This window comes from Crotalus tigris, unplaced genomic scaffold (assembly GCF_016545835.1).
Source record: "Crotalus tigris isolate CLP2741 ecotype Arizona unplaced genomic scaffold, ASM1654583v1 scf7180000020183.615534, whole genome shotgun sequence".
Lineage (NCBI taxonomy): Eukaryota > Metazoa > Chordata > Lepidosauria > Squamata > Viperidae > Crotalus > Crotalus tigris.
In genome coordinates, this window is record NW_024097896.1 from 225,727 (window position 1) to 239,899 (window position 14,173).

General features: G+C 39.4%; 1 protein-coding gene across 4 annotated transcripts in view; it reads right to left on the minus strand.

Annotated features, from left to right (window-relative positions):
* Window positions 1-10,893, minus strand: part of RAD18 (RAD18 E3 ubiquitin protein ligase) — a 133,620-nt gene extending 122,727 nt beyond the window's left edge. For all 4 annotated transcript variants that reach the window (XR_005559454.1, XM_039365760.1, XM_039365762.1 and 1 more), the window contains exons 1-3: window positions 10,745-10,893; window positions 7,103-7,184; window positions 1,683-1,744 (exon numbers count right to left, since the gene is read on the minus strand). Coding sequence is in view for 3 of the 4 variants with exons in the window: in XM_039365760.1 (XP_039221694.1) it covers window positions 1,683-1,744; window positions 7,103-7,184; window positions 10,745-10,798 (198 nt within the window). In the remaining variant the exon portion in view is untranslated. The remainder of the gene's footprint in view (window positions 1-1,682; window positions 1,745-7,102; window positions 7,185-10,744) is intronic.
* Between the last annotated feature and the right edge of the window lie 3,280 nt (window positions 10,894-14,173).

A 14,173-nucleotide genomic window follows, 5' to 3' on the forward strand; every position in this document is an offset into this window, starting at 1 on the left:
GTAACTCCAAAACTTCAATTTATATAAACTATGGCTGCAAAAATATTAAGTAACAGGCTAGGTGTTAGGTGCATTTTCCCAGTTTTATTATTGTTATTTCCTTTTATTACAAATATACAATATAGATTTTAATTTCCAAAACTCCTTTTGGACACTTCAGTTCCTGATATCTGAACCATCAATTCTTCATATACTTACCTACTGCATGCATTTAGATCAGGGATTCCCAACTGGGCCATGCAAACGGCAGGCAAGCGCATGAAGCTTCATTTGTGCATGTGCGGGACTAGGTTGTGTGCGCAAAAACATCCCATCCACCCACCCCCCTACCCATCACCCCTGCCAGTCCATGGAGCCAGAAAGGTTGGGGACCGCTGGTTTAGATTACTAGCTAGTGGTAATGACACTGAGAGATGGAGATTTGTAATTGTTTGATGCCACAGTTTAGTTTACTGGTTACATTTGTTTTCTTATTGCAATATTATTTCAAAATGCCTCTATTTTTACTTTATACAGGTAGTCCTTGACTTATGAACCAGAACTGAGCCCTCAATTTCGATAATAATCAAGACAATCTGACAAAAATGTCATAAATTATGATCAGGGTGGATAATAATTGAGATTTTTTTTAAAAAAATTAAAAAATCAGATTTTTTTTAATTTAAATCAGATTTTTTTATTTTTATCAAATTTACTTTGATAAAATGCTTTTGGAGTAAAAATCTATCTAAAGATAGTTTTCTATTTAAGATACATTAATAATTTAGTTTATTCAGCATGAAATGGAGCTTAGTTATGTAGCATGAGGCTGTATATTCTGCAATTTTTACATTTTTGGTAAATTCAATGAATCCAAGCTCTGCAAGCTGAGATAACATGCACTCCATTGATGCATTCACACAATTTCATAATAACCATGAAATAAATCATAAAACGAAAAGTTCAGGAATATTCCTTTATCCCATTGTTTTGCAAATCTATATACAGTACAAACTGTCCGATTGTTCGAAGAGCAATGCATCTGAACCAGGCTCTAAGTCAGTGGTTCTCAACCTGTGGGTCGGGACCCCATTTGGGGTCAAATGACCATTTCACGGGGTCGCCAAACCACGCTGTCCACCATTTTTTTCCCTTTTCCCTAGCTCTCCTACTCCCTCTTATTGGTGGCCACACCCACTTGGGGGTCACCACAACATGGGGAACTGTATTATGGGGTCACGGCATTAGAAAGGTTGAGAACCACTGCTCTAAGCGTTTTGATTAAATAAAAAAATTTGAGTAGTTCTCCAACTATGTGTGATTAACCTATTAATCTAAAATCGGTTCTGATATCGCTGTTTTACTAACCTGACAGCTTATTATTCTAAATAGGAAACTTCATTCTGTTTGCAAATAATATTAATGATTCTAACTACCAGCAAAAATGAGTCCTTACATTTAAAGAGCACCTGTCATTTCAGTTCTATCATGGCAGTGCCTGTTAGCAGGCATCCACTCACCTGCTGCCCGCCACGTTCCTCACCTTGTTGTGTCACTGCTGCATCGCCAGCTGTCCCATTTTCTTCCAACATACCTTCTGCACATACTTCTGCACTGTATCCTCAGAGGACTAATCCAGCACATATGGCAGTAAGATATAGAATTAAAAACATTTTTAACATGTTAAAGAAAGGTACACCTACCATACAGCATATAGGACACTGAGGTTTGTAGGACAGCGACTTGCGAATACAGAGAGAACAATCTGTAGGAAACAAATATACACACAAAAACATAAGCAAAACAGAGCAATCCAACAACAGTACAAATTATGAAATTGGATTTTCCATAGGCAAAATGTGATTTATACCTTTCAAAATGTCTTTCATTTCATTAGTACAGCTTTTTAAAATCTTTCCTCTGTATCCAAATGAGTGAGTAAATATTTCTCACAATGATTATACTCACAAAGTATAGTAGAGGACATTACATACAGCAGACCAGCAAATGAAATGAATATCTTATTTATTTCAGATATTTCTTTGCTGCTTCAATCACTATTACTCTACACAGCTTGCAAAAGTGATAAAAATTCAGCTTAGCGTAATAAGTATAAAAACAATCTTAATCATGAATCATTAATAGCAATAGCACTTAGGCTTATATACTGCTCCATAATGCTTTACAGCACTTTCTGGGTAGTTTACAAATGTCAACATATTGTCCCCAACAATCTGGGTCCTCATTTTACTAACCTCAGAAAGAAAGAAGCTAAGTCAACCTTGAGCTGGTCAGGATCGAACTCCAGACTATGGGTAGAATTTGCCTGCAATACTGCATTTTATACTGGGTTATTATATATACTGGTTTTTTTCCCTTATGTCCTCCAGCTCCATTTAATTACTTTCTCACCCACACCATTATCCCTTCATTCCTGGTCCATTCTATCTGCTTCATGGTACCCCAGTTCCTTTCATTTCTCCACTGTTCTTTTGCCTCTAGAGATGGCATCCAGCCCAGGCTTCACCACCTCCTTTAACATGCAACTTAATCCTCCTCCAGTCTGAAACTCAGTCCTCCTGGTAACTACTCAATCAGGGTCAGCAACTAACACAAATTCACTATTCTTGGCAACTTAGGTCATCTCACTTTCTCAAAAACCAGACTCCATTTGTTATCCTCCAAAAACCCCTTTGCCTATGATTTTTCCAACTCTGGAATTTTTTGTCTGTCATCCTTTCAGTCAACAGTCACTCTGTCTAGCTCCAACAGCAACCAGATCATTGCAATCTCACTTATTTTTTTTCTGTGGCCCCATTTTTCTTTCATTACAAACTGTTGTTGCTGCTGCTATTAATACTAGTCAGCACACTTACTATCATTCTTTATAAAATCCAACTTTCTGCTGCCATCTAGAAGTTTTGATTTTTGCAGTCCAGATCTCAAGGACTAGCCTTATGCAACAAGTTAACCATATAATTTTTGAGTTTTCAGACCAACACACCTAGAATGGCTGAGGGAAATCCTAATCTTTTAAAAACTGAATATCCCTAGTGAAAATACCAAAGCATAGTTTTCTGTATGAAACAAAAAACAAATTAAATTACCATGAAGAAAGTCCATGTCTCTAAAATTAGCCGTTTTAAAAAAAATCAAATAACAGGCCATGTGTTAAAAAATGTAGTAGTACCATATTAATCATCATTTATAATTATCAACCAAGCAGCATAGAAATATACTTAATTTGTCAAGAGAAATATTATTTTGGCCAGTATTAATTTTGTAAAATTATAGGTCACAATTCAGCACATAACAGCTTTCAAATCAGGTAGTATGCTTGTTGCCTTTGAAAATCCATTAATTTCACTGTTTTTCTCTAAGTAGATATAATTGCTGTAAATGCAAAGCACATAGAACAAAGAATTTGAATTATATTCCTCACTAGCATAAACTTTCTACAGTATTTAAGCTCTGTTCAGAAGTCTTTCCGTGCAACTGATCACACATAATCACTCTCTACATCAGGGATGTGTCAAACTCAATTTCACTGAGGACCGCATCAGCATTGTGGTTGTCCTCAGGGGGCTGGGTGGGTGTGGCCTACTGGGTGGGCGTGGATGGAGTGGGTGTTGCCTACTGGGTGGGTGTGGCCAGCTCTACATCGTTCGTGTCAAGGGTACCTGTGAGGGCTGGGCAGGAGTGGGATAGATCTGAGGGTCTCTGGCAGTAGGGGTGGGACCAGGGCAAGTGCCAAGGCATGGTCCACTGGAGGAGCCTCACTGTTCCTCTCAGGCCTTGGGGGGGGGGCTTATGGAGCTAAGACTGAATACGTTTCAGCATAGATGGCCAACACAAAATTGTACATTGGCTCCCAGCTGGCCTGAGCCAGGGCCAAGGCAGAGGGGGCTGTTCCCTCACTGTTTCCAGGATGGCTTCGTGGGCCACATGAAACCACTTCGTGGGCCGCATCCGGCTCCCAGGCCTTGTGTTTGACATGTCTGCTCTACATCATCAACAATGAGTTGTTCTATCAATATTTTCATCCAAGGCATAGCGGAATGCTCCAGTAGGACTTGGATTTCAAATGCGTCAATTATTTTTGTAATCAATTCTTCTATTTTAAATCATCAAATAAGTATCTGCATCAAAAAATTATGAGTTACCTCTAATGTTTGTTACGTATTTTGAAGTTATTCTTCTACACTGTTACTTTTTTAGTCAGTTGCTAAATTTTGTGAGTTATATTATACTGAAATGCCATCAGGCACAAGGAATCAGGACCACCAGTTAGCTTGCAGCATAGATTTATTCAAGCCTAAACACAAGTATCTGGTCAATTAAAGTTCAACTCTAAATTAGTACCAGATAAGGATCAATGAAACTCAGGAGAGATTGGACTTAAGTGCTTGTGGGAATGCACAAATGTAAGTTGATGAAGCATTTATCTCTACCACCACCACCCTAGGTCTGCCTGCTCTTCTCTTACTAGTACATCTTCAAGCAGACTAGAAATTTAAACACAATCTCCATTATTCTTCTGGAAGTCCTGCTATGTTTCCTCATGATTTCTAGGAAGGATGAGCAACTAATGGTGGGGATACATGCTAGGAGTACAGATAGCCCTCCACTTACAACTGTCCCTTGGCGACCATCTGAAGTTACAACAGACCCCTTCCCAAAAAGGTAGTTAAGATATGGTTTTGAAGTTCCAATAATTATACCCCCGCAGTCATGTGACCACATTTTGGGCACTCAACTGACCCGCATTTATGGCGTTTGGTGCTTAGCCACCACTGCATTTTTTTTGCAATCCTGATGTTCGCTTAATGACTGCCACAAAAAAGATTGTAAAACTGGGTCTGGTCTCATGATGACCCCATTTTACAACTGTCATGATTTACAACCATAATGGGTATATTCCATTATGGTATAAGTTATTGTATACCCAATATATAGCTCCAGCAAGCAGGCACCTCTATTGGGGAGAAGTAATACAGATGCTGGAGGCATCTTAGTGACAATAGCAAAAGTATCAATTCATACTACACAGGAGAAGGCAATAGTAAACTCACCAAGCAAACCAAATGGATAGAAAATATAAAATGACTAATGATATACTGCTGGGTGATGGGCCCCTTAGGCCAGACAGCACTCAACATGCTACTCAGAAAGAGCTGTAGATCCCTCAGTACTAATGGTGTTTATAACATGGCTAGATTAAAGCCTTCGGGACATCTAGTTGCTGATATTGCCATGAAGGAAAAGAATATGTGAAGCTGCAAACAGCATCTCAGGAAGAAATTTAAGAATTTCAGACAGCTGCTAGAAGAGACAAGAGGCATTATTATGCAACATCCGCAAAGACATCAAAGACGAAAACAGACATGGAAAAACAAGGAAACTATTTCACAAGATCTCTGAACTCAGGGAGGTTTCAACCTTTAATTGCTATGCTAAAGGAGATGGATAGTTATTAATTGAAGCCAATGGACAGACAGCAACTGATTGAAAAATCAAAGAAAGTATACACTCACATTTTATATAGCAAAGATGCAAAAACATCCAAGATACTTTGAAAGATATTCCCTACTTACAAGACCCTGTAGTGCTAGAAGAGGAAGTTAGATCCTTTAGTCATTACCAAATTGAAGCCTATACAGTAGATAAAGTATCAATAGAAATATGTCAAACAACAGAAGAATAATCAGTAAAGGTTTTAACTGAACTGTAGCAGCAAATGTGGAGAACAACACAGTGGCCGATAGATTGGAAGAGGTCAATCTAGATACCTATACCAAAGAAAGGAAACCTAACTGTACAAGCTACAATGCAGCATCCTTTATTTAATATGTTAGCAAAATAGTATTTAGGATCATTCAACACAGAATGGATCTGTAGATGGAAACACAGAGAAAGGTGCCAGTCAGATGATTGACTTGGCTTTAGAAAGAGCTTATAACGCTATAAGACACAGGGTAAAACCAGTAGAAAACAAAAAATTTTCCAGTCTCCTTAACCACTCATAAAGTCCATCATTTATATTCAGAATTATTGACTGGCTGACTTTTCTTTGATATGACCCACCTCACCCTCTAACTCGCATTTACAACATGCTTTACTATATGAACTCTCTAAGGAATTAATCTTACACTTGAGTTGGGGAACCAAACATATACCAGTGGTGGCGAACCTATGGCATGCGTGCCAGAGGCGGCACTCGGAGCTCTCTGTGGGCACACGTGCCGTTGCCCCAGCCTCACCCCCCCACGATCTCCCCACCAGCAGCCCCCCTGGAGGAAAGTCACCCCCGAATGTGGCTCACATGGAGCAGCGCAGCCAAGGACATGGTAGCCAGGCAGCGTAGACAAGACTCTGTCCTCATGCCTCATCCCGTACAGTTGATGCTGTGGGGCACAGAGGGAGTGGCCGCCATGGCGCTGCTGGGCTGCCTGGGCGATCAGCAGCGGGCCGTGGAGGTGGTGAGTGGCCCTGCGGGCAGGTGGGGTGGGGGACACGGTGGGGGCAGAGTGGGGGTGGGGCAGGGATGGAACAGGGGTGGAGCCAGTTTTTGGGCACTCAATCTCTAAAAGGTTCGTCATCACTGACATATACTGTTGTTTATTTATCATCAACTATGGTAAACTTCTGAATTTCCATTGCCTGGAAGGATTGAATTTGGGGAATGTTTTACTGTGGTTCCATTTTCATACTGTTTCCATGCTATTCAACAACATTCCCAAGAAAATGCTAGGGGAAGGGGAGGACTCCCATCTGGTGAGCTGGAGTTACACAACGTCAAAATGCTGATACCAGTTCCAAGGAACTGGCATCAGTTCCAAGGAAAAAGTACACTGAGACAACCTGGGCATTGAACACTGGTTCCCTATAAGCTTCTGGGTGTAATTCAAGATGCATTATGCCTTTCTGTTCTTAACATTACTTAAAATGGCTATCAAAATTTAAGAATAAAGAAAGCTAAAAATACAGCTGAAAATAAACACTAAAATAATTCAACAGTTAAAAGCCTGGCATTAGATATGTCTTCACCATAGCAAATAATGAGAGACCAAATGCATAGTTATAAAAAAAAAAGCAGGAGGAAGGAAACCATTACTTTACTTACAATTATGTGAACACTGTGGAATTATCATTGCAGTGTTGAAGTAATCAAAGCATATCCCACAACGCAACAAGTTATCAACTTCCTGAAATACATTAAAAATCACAGTATTTACATACAGAGTAAGCTGGAAAATCATTTTGCAAAAGTACTTACTGGAAAAAATAATAAACTGAATATAATTCCTATTCTTTTCTGTAAGGTCATACCGTAACAAAGCTGCTCTCTCTAATTCTACCCATTTTCCAATGACCACAGTCAACCCTGGGAGTATGGGAGTGTGGTTTAATAATATCCGTAGAGCATTATGCTGCTTAAGATTATACTAGGTGAACTATTTAAGTTAATTTAAGAACAGGAATTAAATGCACAACTAAGAATGAAAAAAATAATATAGTTACTCTACTTCTTTATTCCAGCATCCTAGAAATTCCATCTGAAACCTGAAACCATATCAGTAACAGAGAGAACCTAATTTCAATGGCTTAAGTTTCTTCCTCTAGTCCAGTGGTTCTCAGCCTGTGATCCACAGACCCCTGGAGGGGGGGCAGTAAAGTCATCATAGGGGGTCCGCAAAGGCTTGGAGAAATGTTATGTTTTAAATCTTGAGTTAAGTCTTGGTGGTCCATGGACACAAAAGATATTTAAGAAAAGGTATTGAAGAAAAGGTTGAGAACCACTGACTTTGGTTATGCAGATTTTGTGAGTTCAGTGTGGTCAAATCAAATCTCCCCCTCCACACCCTGAGTCCAATCTCTTCCAGCATTTTGCAATACACCAAAATTTTAAAAATCAGATAATGAAATCTTACAGTTGATCTATCACATTTTGAACTAATTCAGTATGGCCAGAGGTAAAAATTATCAATTTTCTCTAAAGTATTAATTTTTTCATACATCTAAAGTATGAAGTTGTTGCAGCATAAAGGTTCTCAAGAGTATCTAAATATAATTTTTATTTGTAACTTTCAAACTGGCACTTAGCAACAAAGAACATCCCTTTACAGATATTTTCACCTGTCATTATGAATCTAGATATGTTTATCCCTAACTCCTACAGTTTTAGAAGATATAATGCACGGGTGTCAAACTTGATCGCCTCACGTGACGTATCGTGATGTATCATGACATTTTTTGCCTTTGCGGAGCCAGGGTGGGCGTGGCCTGCACATGACGCATCCAGCCAGCGGGCCATCAGTTTGACTATCCTGATATACTGGGAAGGTCTTTAATAAGATTTGCTTCTTTCCAACCATGCAAGAGCCTTTACCTATTCTTATGTGTGCACAAGGATATTAAGCATGGCAGGCCATGCAGCCTCAGAGACAGAAATGGAAGTGTAATCAGTCTCTTTCGTTTATATGCAACATCTTTGCATGTTGGAAAGAATCTGCATAGGGTCACTATAGCTAAACCTAGAACTGGCACACAATCAATCAGACTAGTGGTGGATTCAGCCGGTTCGTACCACTTTGGCAGAACCGGTAGCTAATTTTTCGTTGCCCAGGCCCAGAATGACTTCCAGAAGCGGCATCCACAGAGAACTACCACATTTCTACCAATGACTACATGGAAACTGACACCAGCCACCTCCAAGAAGAAGCACTAGTAATTATCATTTGGAAAATGGCATTGCTTAGTCTGTAGTGTGTTTTGACTAGGATTTGAGAGAATATGAGAAGCTGCTTTATAGTATCAGGTTGTCTACTACAGGAGCTGTGCTCCTAATACCCTAAAAATGTGGTCCACCTCCTAAATCATTAAAAAATGATGACAACTGGAATTTTATATGTGATTGAAATAAAAATTGTTAATTCATTTGTAATAGTATGCAAAATTACTATATCCAACAGAGCTGTGCAAAGTATTTGAAAAAAAAATACTTTACAAATTTCAAGTATGAACAAAGCTCTTCTCTTTAAACTGTTCATATGCCATATCTTTTGCAAAGCTTGTGAATGCTCTAAAAGCTGTTCCCAGCTCTATCTGCATGCAAGACATGAACCAGCAGCATTTTAGCTTAGCCACAAAGATTATATTATGTCAGAGGTCTAATTGCAACTAAGAAGGAAATATAATGTCCAACAGGGCTTGAGCTTCAGATCACAAGGCTATCTACAAAGACTGTAAGCCACAATCTAAGGTTTCAGACAGAAGGTTTTCTGAACCCTGCCAGTAAATCTAGGAAGATATCATGAAGTTGAGCAGATAAGGTTAACTATTTCATTAAATATTTAGCATTATTAGATTGCATGGCTATAATACTTCCTTCAACATTCCTCCACAGCTGCTGGAATTATGTGTATCAATCACAAAATGTACTAATAGAAACCACAATTGCCAAATATTCATCTGCAATGGGCAGTGTCAACAGGCAAATAAGATATTCAGAGAGCTGCAAAAGTACAAAATATTTTTTTAAATAATACCTTAAAGCAATGATCCCTCCAAAATACTTCAATAAAAAAGTAGGGAGAATGGAGATCCAGAATGGAATAACAAAACTCGGCAGCCAAGCTGATTTTTTGAACAGGGGAATCACCAATCAATACAAATGTGGGGCTACTTTCAGCCTGCAGATGCAATCAACTTTCATTTTTTTAATGTCCTTGGTGTAACAATTTAAATCTCTATTTGTATTTGGGACTTTAATTCTTCTTGCTTTGATGCATGATAAATCCTCCTTTTATGCTTTAAACTATTTGCCGCTTTTGTTTTACTTGATACAGGCTTCATTTACATTTTATGGTATCACACCCTGACAACTCTTTGCTATCTCCTATGTAACTCACATTATATAACTACAGTTAATATTTTACTAAGAAGTACTAGCAGAACTAAAAAACTGAGTTGCCAAAAATTACTGTTGTACTTTAAGTGAGTGTTCAGTACTTGGGATGGGAGATCATTGGGGGGGGGGATAATACCATAGCTGCAGGCTAGCATGGAAAAATGTAGAAGCTAATCACTTCCAGAATATTCTCAAGCAATATTTGTTGAAAGAGATTTTGCCTTTTCCAATATCTATTCACTGAAAATATAAGCCTGCCAGACTTTCAGAAAAGACACTAACTCAGCAATACCTACGAGGGGGGAATGGTTAGTGAAGGCGTTGGAACTTGCTGAGATGGCCAAATTGACTTCTTTGAGAGAGAAAAAAAGAATATTTACATTTATTGCTAACTGAAATCCCCTTTTGGCATAAAACAGAAACAAAACGAAGTTATGATGTATGGTTTTGATGATTAGACAAGATTATACAAAAAGTCATGTTGTAACTTTAGGGAAAGAGGTAAATTTATAATTGTACTTATAATTGCTGCAAAGAAGATCAGAAGCCACTTCTTTGTATCTTTTCTTCTTTCTTTGTATTTTTCTTTTACTTTTTCCTTCTTTAACTTTTTCTTTGGTTGCTTTCTCCTTCCTTACTTTTTATTACTTTGTATCTTCTTTCTTAAAACTTTTAATGGAAGCGACGCTGAGGTTCGAGCTTAGCTCTTTCGGCAAAGACGTGTACACACTGTACACATTCCCAAGTACTACCATCCTTTCCAGGATCAGGGACACCTCCGTACCGGTCAGGCCCTAGCCCACGCCATTAACACAGCCCGCATGTTAAGTTGGGCTCCCTTCCCCCTCCACTTACTTCCAGCGGGAGAAGGTGCTTGGGCCACCGCAATTCAGTCACCGGGAAAGTCATAACGTTCAGCTATAACTGCTCAACCTTTATTTCTCCCGCCCCGCCGGGCTCGAAATTGCCCGCGCGGTAGTCTTTCAGCGTCCTGGAGGAACGCGCGGCAGGGGAATATTTCCGGGACTATCGCTGAGGCTGTTGGGTATTGTAGTTTTTCCTTTTCCTTTCCTGATCATAAAATGCGATATGAGAATTCTGTATGCTTAACCCACATTAACTATGCTGAATATAATTGATGGCGGGCGACGTTTGAGAAGAGATATAACGATACATCAGTTGTTCTGGCTTCTACAACTAATTTGGTCTTTCAATGCTTACTCATTCTATATATTGTAGTGAATTAGCTGAGTATAACTGCTGGAAGAGCTAAAAAAGCCATGGAAGTTACTCATCTTGTTTCTTTGCCATCATATGGAAACTGGGAATTTTGATTTGGTCTTAATTAAGAATCCAAAGTCAGAACAAACTTTAGCATCCAACTCTATCCTTTTGGAACAGGGGTGTCAAACTGCCAGCCCATGGGCTGGTTTCATCATAACGAAGTCGTGCCCACCTCATTGCCAGCAATGGAAAAAGAGTTGCGATATGTCGCGACCTGTCATGTGACGTGGTAAGTTTGACACCCGTGTTTTAGAAAGAAAACAAGCTATGATTTCTGGTTTGTACCGGAACAAAATCACAACAGGTGTTTCTATTTGCTTTGCCATTTTTAGTGGTGTGGGAAGAATCTGGAGAAAGAAATATTTTGGGGAATATTAAAAGGCAGATATATTTCCCCAAAGGAATAATGGAGAAGATCTTTAAAAAGGCAGAAACTTCTCCACCACCACCCCAAGCCAGACAACTCAGTAGAAACCAGCTTTTAGAAATGCAGATGTAATAATCCATTCAGAAGGTTGGAGCCTGGAAGCTAGAAATTAGGAAGACAAAGACACCGAAAATCTAGTAACCTCTACCCAAATTCTAAGGACAGGAGACATAATAGGATTAACCCACCAATGCACACTCAGAGACTCAGGTCAAATTACGTGACACAGCAAATACAAAGCCTCAAACAGGAACAGGAAACAACCTCAAGAGCCCCGGAAGGTATAAAAGCCCACCACTTTTGGGGGGAGGTCAGTTTTTTTTTCCAGAGCCATCTTTCTGCCTGACTGTTCTCTTCAATAAACTACAACCTTCTTTCTAAAGCAGTCTCCATGTTGTTTATTCCTGGCTTGGACTGGACCCTGATGAAGATTTTTCTCTCAACAGTGGCAAGTGGGGCTAAGAAGAACAATGTTATTTTGTTTCTTGCTAGTAAATCTGCATTCTTTAGGTTCAGTTTTACCATAATGTGCAACAGTATTAATATGGAAATGAAAGAACTACAGGACCATAATAAATGTCTTTAATTCAGCAGTTCTCAACCTGTGAGTCGGAACCCCATTTGGGGTCGAACGACCATTTCACGGGGGTTGCCAAACAACGCAGTCCGCCATTTTTTCCCCTTTTCCTTAGCTGTGCTACTTCCTTTTATTCTATTGGCTTTTGAAAGCCAATAGAATAGACTCTCTTGAATAGAGTCTAATTCTATTGGCTTTCAAAAGCCAATAAGAATTGTCCAGGCTGTCTCTGCCCTGCTGAGCCCACCAAAAGCCCCAGTCTGCAAACGGTGCTGCAAGTTGTCTGTAGTGAAGGCGAGCTATCTGGAAGTTTTCACCCCTCCCTGCTGAGCAACTACTAAAAATGTAAGTAAAAGAGGGCCAGGAGTGGGAGGCCGGCGGGCGCAGGGAGGGTTGCTGGCATGCGTGGGGCCCAGCGGGTGCCTTACCTCCCTCGGGCTGGGCCAGCTGGTGGCCCAGCCGGTAGTCAGCCTGCGCCGTCTCTGCTGCTTGCCAGCTACGCCTCGGCCGGCGCAGGGGGCAGCATCACGCATGCGCGGTGCTCCCAGGCAGGGAAAGTCCTCAACTTACGACCAGTTGGATAGTCCTTGACTTACGACCAGTTGGGTAGTCCTTTACTTACGACTGGTTGGGGGTCGCAGCATTAAAAAGGTTGAGAACCACTGCTTTAATTGAATATCTATCCCTCTACCCAGTTCTAATTGCTTCTAAAATTGTTATATCCTCAGAATTATTATTTTACTTATTGCATGTTCAGTTTTTCAAAGCTGCATCCTCATAAAGCACAACCAATGACACAATCAAATGCAAGCAGATATGAACATACAAAAAACAGCATTTTCAGAAGTGAGCTAATGAAGCCAAGTTTGAGAATCTTTTTTTTAATAGAAAAACCAGAATTGACAGAATTCAGCTGTAGGTTTGATCAGTGCAACAGTAGAGTGGTACTACACAATTGTAAGGTTGTCCACATTAAATATGTACACACCAAACTGTTCCTTTTTCCTCCTAAATTGCAGGGGTTCTGCAAAGTTTGAAAGAAATTTGCTTTCCAAAATTATAATCCCATCATGTCAGCAATAAAAATACAATATGCTTTGATCAAAATAACTCTGAATAATTAATAGAAATAATTTTCCTCAACCATTGCATCCTGTGCACATTTTCCTCTACTGATTATGCCATTAGAGACATAACAAACCCTTTCCCATTAAGCACTTAGTATATTTTGCCTTTATTACATACCTGCTTGAGAGCATATATTTATAGTATCTTGTTCACTGAGTGAATATTTTCTTATACTAAGATAATCCAGAGGCAGTAAATCACGCCATTTAGTACATTATCTTTTTAGCCATAAATAGCAGGGGGAAAAATGAGTGTATTCTTATTGGACATTTAGAAACTATAAACATTTTTCAATTTTATTTTATAATAATAATAATTAATAATAAAAATAATAGTACAAATACAAACAACATTAAAAAAATGAACGTAGCATGGAAATTATGTTATAAATGAGAGCATTTACAAATTGTCCTCTATGCCTGCAAATATCATGCTTTCATTAAACATTTAAATTATAAGCATAATGAGAGCCAGTTTGATGTAAATGATTAATGTGGTGGCATAGAAACCAGAAGACTATGAGTTCAAGTCCTGCCTTAGCCTTGAAAGCCAGCTGGATGACTTGAACCGATCATTCACTCTCAGCCCAGCTCATCTCACAGGATTGTTATTGTGGGAAAGGAGGAAGAAAGCAGGAAGAAATATTAGGTATTGTGGGAAGTCAGCCCCCCCCCGCCCCCCGAGAAGGAAATATTAAAAGGGCAGAATATATTTCCTCAAAGGATCTTAAAAAGGCAGAAAAGCATGCCCAGTTTTTCTTAATAGCCCCAAATCTCCCTCCTCCAAGCAGAAACTAGCTCTATAGAAATGCAGATATCATAATCCTTTCAGAAAGACTGGCACCAGGAAGCTTAGAGTTGATGGGATT